The sequence below is a fragment of the Lynx canadensis genome, chromosome A1 (genome assembly GCF_007474595.2).
Source record: "Lynx canadensis isolate LIC74 chromosome A1, mLynCan4.pri.v2, whole genome shotgun sequence".
In the NCBI taxonomy this organism is placed as follows: Eukaryota; Metazoa; Chordata; class Mammalia; order Carnivora; family Felidae; genus Lynx; species Lynx canadensis.
The window spans coordinates 235,116,044-235,122,043 of record NC_044303.2 but is presented as its reverse complement, the minus strand read 5'-3'; the positions used below and the strand labels follow the sequence as shown (position 1 = coordinate 235,122,043).

The window sequence follows — 6,000 nt, the reverse complement described above, 5'->3', positions numbered from 1 at the left end:
AAGAGAAAGCCATGGAGCAGGTCCTCCCCTAGAGACCCCAGAGGCAGCCTGGCCTTGCTGCCTACCTCGCGGGCATTTAGCCTCCAGAACCGTAGGAGAATAAATTTGTTGTTATAGGTCACCCAGTTTGTGGTATTTTGTCACGTTCGTGGCCCTAGGAAACCAATGGAGATGCATGCTAAGAGCAAAATAAAACGGAATGCACGGGGCGAGTGCTGAGGATCAGGTTTGCGAGAGTGGGGGAGGAGAGAGCCAGGTGCGGACGTGGGGGAGGAGAATCCAGGTGGATGCAGCAAGTGCAAAAGTCCTGAGGCTCAAATCTGTCTGCTAATGCTCGTGGCTTGGAGCAGGGTGGGTTAGGGGAAGAGCTGAAAGACTAAATGAGAGATAAAGGGATGAGAACAAGACAAGGTAGGGACTTACAGGTCACAGTAAGCCTCAGTTTGAGAAAGAAAGCCACTGGAGGGTTTTGAGCAAGAGAGCATCATAACCTTTTTTCTTTTTTTTTTTTTTTTTCTTTTTAAACGATCACTCACAAGCTGCTCTGTGGAGAAAAATGCCAAAGAGGGCAAGAATGGAATGTGGAAAACTAGCAAGGAGGCACTGGCTTAAAATATGCTAGAAATAGCAGTGGCTTGAAGGGGCTATAGGTGAGAGCAGGGAGGGAGGAAGGGGTAGCTGTTGGATTTGGATGTTTCTTGCAGGTAAACCCAGGAAAATTTGTTGGTTATGGAGAGAGGAAGCTGGGATGACTCCAAGAATTTTGGCCCTAGGCCCTGGAAGCAAGGGGTTCCAGAATAACGATTTGTTTCTCCAGTTTGTTTAACGCACACGTTCTAATCCTTGGTCGTGATTTCCACGTGTACAATATACACTGGCTGAAAAATGTCATTTTTAACCAAAATAGTCATTTTTATTATTTATACCATTTGCCAAAACGCCTCCGTAGGCAATCCACGGATTTTTCGCCGTGTTAGGATGTTTGAAGTGTCAGCGCTTAGTGATGTGTACTCACCTACGGCAGAGGCCAGGCAGGAGAGCATGTTGAAAAGGCCTTGTTTCAATATGTTTCAAAGGAATGCAGCCCAAGCGCTGCGCTTCCTCGAAGTTGCCGGGCCAGGGCTTGCATCCGCTGGGCGGGGACCAGATCTGGCGGAGGGGGTGTGGGGGCTCTGGAAGGGCCATGGTGTCCGCGCTGGCCGGGCTCCAGTGGCTACACGCAGACTTACATAATGAACTCTGGCGTTTGCCTTGGACTTCACAAAACGTGTGGTTAGCGTCACATTCCAAACAGTACCATTGTCACACCGGGCTCAGAGCATCCTCGGGCACCCGGGACTCGCACAGCGGACAGGACCTCTACGGAATCCTGCCAACCCAGTGCCGGCCTAGAGGCCAGACACCCAAGCACGCAGGCAGCACTGCCAAGTCGGCCTCGGGGAATCGCACCAGCGAGCTAGCTTGGAAGTTTTAACTTCATTTTCTTCATAGAAAATCATTTTTAAAAGGAAACAAAAAAGCCTTAAAAAAAAAAAAAAAAAACCCGCCAAGGAGAGTCCTGCTCCGGGGCCGCGACTTAGCAGGCAGTGCTGCCCAGGCCGCCGGTGAACACGTGGGCGGGCACGAGTGACCGCAGCGTGACCGGCTGCACACGGGCGCCTGAGGATGCACGGGACGGGACTCGGGGCATTTTTGTCCTTTCTCTAAAAGAGCGGCCTATCCGCGGTCCTTGCTGGCCTGGCCCACACGCACGGCCAGCGGGCAGCCCCAGGGCATGGCACGGGGCTGGATCCCCGACCCCGCCCGGCGGCGCGGAAACTTCCACCCAGCCGCGGCGGCGGCGGCGGCGGCGTCTCGTCCTTGCGCACGCGCAACGTGACCGGGCGGCTGCCGGGGACCCCGGCCACAGCGCGCATGTCTCCACGCCTCGGCCTTCTCGCGGCGGCGGGAGGTGGGGCCGGCAGACGTAGCCCGGCCAAAGGCGACGCAGCGACCTCCTCGTTTCTCCCTCGCTCACCGCAGCCAAGTCTAGTCTAGGGAGACCCACGCCACCGCCGCCACCGCCCGTTCAGCCCCTCCCAGTCGCGTCTCCTTCCGACGCGTTGCTCTCCCCACCCTCACGGAGGAGCGCCCTCGTGCGCAGGCGCGGTAACCAAGGCGGCGGTGTCTAGTGAGGATTTGAAATCAGCCGCGCGTGCGCACTGACGTCTCGGCCCCGACGAGGGAGGCCGCGCTTCCTCCCCGCCCCGCTCCCTCCCCGCCCCTCATTGGAGCGGAGGCGGCGGCGCCCCCTCCTTCCCCCGCGCCCTGTCGCCGCCGAGAGTGTCTTTTCGCCGCCGCCGCCACCGCTGCAGGAGCACGGAACGAGCGGCGCGAGCGTGACCGAGGGCCCGGCGCACGGCGGCGGCCCTCCCGCGGGTCCCGGGCCGCGCGGCGCCTGGGCCCGCCCCCTCGGCCCGGCCGCCCGCCCCTCTCCGATGGCCTCTCCCCCCGGCCCGAGTGGAACGCCGCCGCCGCCGCGGCCCCCGCGCCCGCCCCGCGCCGCGTGAAGGGAGCCCGACAGGCCCGAGCCGCCCGCCGCGGCCCTGCCCGGGCCCGCCCCGCGCCGCGCCGGGACCCCGACGGGAGACGCCGCCGCCGCCGCCGCCGCCGCGAGCCGGCCGGAACCGGGGCACAGGCCCGCGCGCCCGTCTTCCCGTCCGCCCGCGGCCCGTCCGTCCGTCCGTGCGCGGCGCGGCCGGGGCTCGGGGCGCGGCGGGGGCGGGGCCGCGGCGGGGCGGGGCGGGCGCGCGGGCCCGCGGGGCGGCGCGTGGATGGATCCGCGCGTGGCCTGGATCCAGCCCGAGCAGAAGGGGCCGGCCAATGCCCTGTGGATGCAGATCTGGGAGACCTCGCAGGGCGTGGGCCGCGGCGGCTCGGGCTTCGCGTCCTACTTCTGCCTCAACTCGCCCGCGCTGGACACGGCGGCCGCGGCGGGGGCGGCGGGGCTGGGCGGCGGCGGCGGCCTGGCCGGGCCCGCGCTGCCCGCCGCGTCGCCCCCGTCGCCCGTGCCCGGCCCCACCGCACTACCCCCCGCGTTGCTGACGGCGCTGGGGCCCGCGGCCGAGGGCGCCCGGCGCCTGCACAAGTCGCCGTCGCTGTCGTCGTCGTCGTCGTCCTCGTCCAACGCCGAGTCGGGCACCGAGAGCCCAGGCTGCTCGTCGTCGTCCTCGAGCAGCGCCTCGCTCGGCCGGGCGGGCGGCGGCCGCGGCGGCGGCGGCGGCGGCGGCGCCTTCTTCCACTTCGCCGACGGCCCGCCGAGCGCCCCGGGCGCGGCCAACGGGCACCCGGGGCCGCGCGGTCCCGCGCCCGCCGGCTCCCCGCCGCAGCACCAGTTCCACCCGGGCCGCCGGAAACGCGAGAACAAGGCCAGCACCTACGGCCTCAACTACCTGCTGTCGGGCAGCCGCGCTGCCGCGCTGAGCGGAGGGGGCGGCCCCGGGCCCCAGGCGCCGCGGCCCGGCACGCCGTGGAAGAGCCGCGCGTACAGCCCGGGCATCCAGGGGTGAGTGCGGAGCCGGCGGGGACCGGGGCTGGGGGGGAGGGGAGAGGAGGGGAGGGGGGCCCGCTTTGTCCGGAGGGTGGCCGTGGGAGGCCCGGGTTCCACTCTGTGCCCCGAGGTGTTTAGTTCTATTAACAATTAAATTCCTCTTGTAAACGAGGGCTCTGCTCGGGCCCTAAAACTGACAAGCGCGAGGAAGGGGCCCCCGAACCCGACTTGTGCAGAGGTTTTCCTTTTCAGCCTCTCGAGTGCCCCTGGAAGGGGGTACGGATACTTCTTTCGTCCTCTCCCCAACGCATGTTAGGTACCCTTGGTCAAAGCGGGGTGCATGCAGATAGCTGTGGAGTTTTACGTCAGTTGCAGACGGTGTCAGCATTGCCAGGAACTTGAATCAAGTTGAAGGCAAATACTGGTTAAATACTAACTTTTTTTCCTGAGAAAATCCTTTTGAGGGATGATTGGTTTCTTTGGTAGCGATACAATTTAACCAACAGTGAGTTTACAAGTGACTTTTTTGGATAAGGACTTGCCTGTTGTGATTTAATTTTATGCAGGAAATAACATAAAAGTTCTTTTGTAGTTTTTAAAAGCCAGTTAATAGCATTTGAGGGGAATAAAAACATTTGTAGCACATATTCTTTGGAAGATGCCATCTTTTCTTGAAATATTTTCTTCTCAGCCTGGAGAGGAGGAGAAGTTCTAAGTTTAGTGCAATTACAGATGGCAAGGTCTGGTTAAAAACAAACAAACAAGCAAAAAACCAAAAACAGCGTGGGCGGGGGTGGGAGTGTGGGTTGAAGCAGTCCCAGGTGAGGCTGCTCAGGTGAAAACTGCACTTACCCTGCTCCTTTGCCTTTCTGTGCTCTTCTGAGCACCTAGAAATGAAGTATTTGTACCCAGGTTTTATGTCAGTATTTCAAGACTTAACTCATCAACTTTCCTTGCACATCGCATCCTGATTTATTTTTTTTTTTTTTAATTTTTTTTTCAACGTTTATTTATTTTTTGGACAGAGAGAGACAGAGCATGAACGGGGGAGGGGCAGAGAGAGAGGGAGACACAGAATCGGAAGCAGGCTCCAGGCTCCGAGCCATCAGCCCAGAGCCTGACGCGGGGCTCGAACTCCCGGACCGCGAGATCGTGACCTGGCTGAAGTCGGACGCTTAACCGACTGCGCCACCCAGGCGCCCCTCGCATCCTGATTTAAAAAGGCGCTCAGTCAAGGATCTTCTAGGCTGTCAGGGTACTCACAGATATTAGAGTTCTATAAATCTTGCAATGGCTAGATACTGAGGCTACTTCTTAAGAAATTCTCTTTTTTCTTGCTGCTTCTTTTTTAACATATCTGCTCATTCGAGTTGGAAAACACTTAAGCTGGTGCTCCTTTAAAGTCTGTGAGGTGCCCACCACCTGGTTGGGGTTAGAAGTGTTACTTTCGTAAACTGGCCGAAGCCGGAGCATGCGCCTCAGCCCCGAGTAGGAGCCGTTGTGGAGTTGTCCAAGAAGAGGTGTCGCGCAGTGGGTTCTTGATGTTGGCGTTTGACCTGAGTTGTTGGGGTGGGGTTGGGGACAGGAACCACAGGTTTCCAGCCTGTCCTGTCGCTGGAACCGACTCCGTGCCTTAGCCCCAGGAAAGTAGGAAGACACGTGTTTTTCACTGGGAGAGCATTTGGGGCCCCAGACAGTCCCAAGTCCCGCGTCTTCCTTCCGTGAGCTTCTAGCCCTGGTGGCGCCAGGCCCTTGTGCAAATTTCTCAGGCCCCAGAACCCCTTTCCTCACCCCTCGGTTTCCAGTGAGCTGCGGTACGTACGTTGGTGTTGCTTTTCTTTACAAACGAGCCCACTGTGTACCGGGTTCTTTGCTAGGATCCGGGGGCAGGGTCGGCCTGGGAGACCCCCGTCTCTAGATCCTGACTCTGAAACCAGGCCCTCCGTGAGTGCCGCTGGCCAGCACACAGCAGTACGGGCTGTCCAGGCGTGCGGGTCCTCCTTCTCGTCTGTGTCCCCAGTGTTGTCTTTCAGTAGATCCTCTGCGCCTTCTTCTCTGTACCCTTTGCAGAGCGGTCCCCTCTCCTCGAGATTGCTCCAGCGGCCCGTGGTCATCTGACATGCACTTGCTGGCCTCTGGGCCTCTCCCAGAACTGCCAGTGGGATAATGGCCTCTGTCAGCAGCTTTGGTCAGCTCCCATCCGCGTAGAACCGGGTGATGGCACCTCCCGCGTCCTCAGCCTGAGCCCTCAGCATGCCTCCCGGGCCCTGCTGCTCGGTGCCCTGTCTGGGGGCCTGCTGACGGTCCTGCCCCTTCAACCCCTGCTGGCCCTGTTGGACCTGTGCGGAGGCCACGTGTAGGGTTGAAGAGTAGGCCCCGGGGCCCCCGGGAACTCTGCATTCTAACTTACCTAAACGGGAGCCACTGCAGCAACGCGTGGGGTCACGCTCCCGTTTTCTGTTTTGCTGGCC

At 60.6% G+C, this 6,000-nt stretch overlaps 1 protein-coding gene across 2 annotated transcripts in view; it reads left to right on the top strand.

Moving 5' to 3' along the window:
• Nucleotides 1-2,783: 2,783 nt before the first annotated feature.
• Nucleotides 2,784-6,000, top strand: part of TENT4A (terminal nucleotidyltransferase 4A) — a 47,227-nt gene continuing 44,010 nt past the window's right edge. For both annotated transcript variants that reach the window (XM_030332782.1, XM_030332776.1), the window contains exon 1: nucleotides 2,784-3,544. In XM_030332782.1, the coding sequence (XP_030188642.1) occupies nucleotides 2,814-3,544 (731 nt within the window). In that variant the 5' untranslated portion in view covers nucleotides 2,784-2,813. The remainder of the gene's footprint in view (nucleotides 3,545-6,000) is intronic.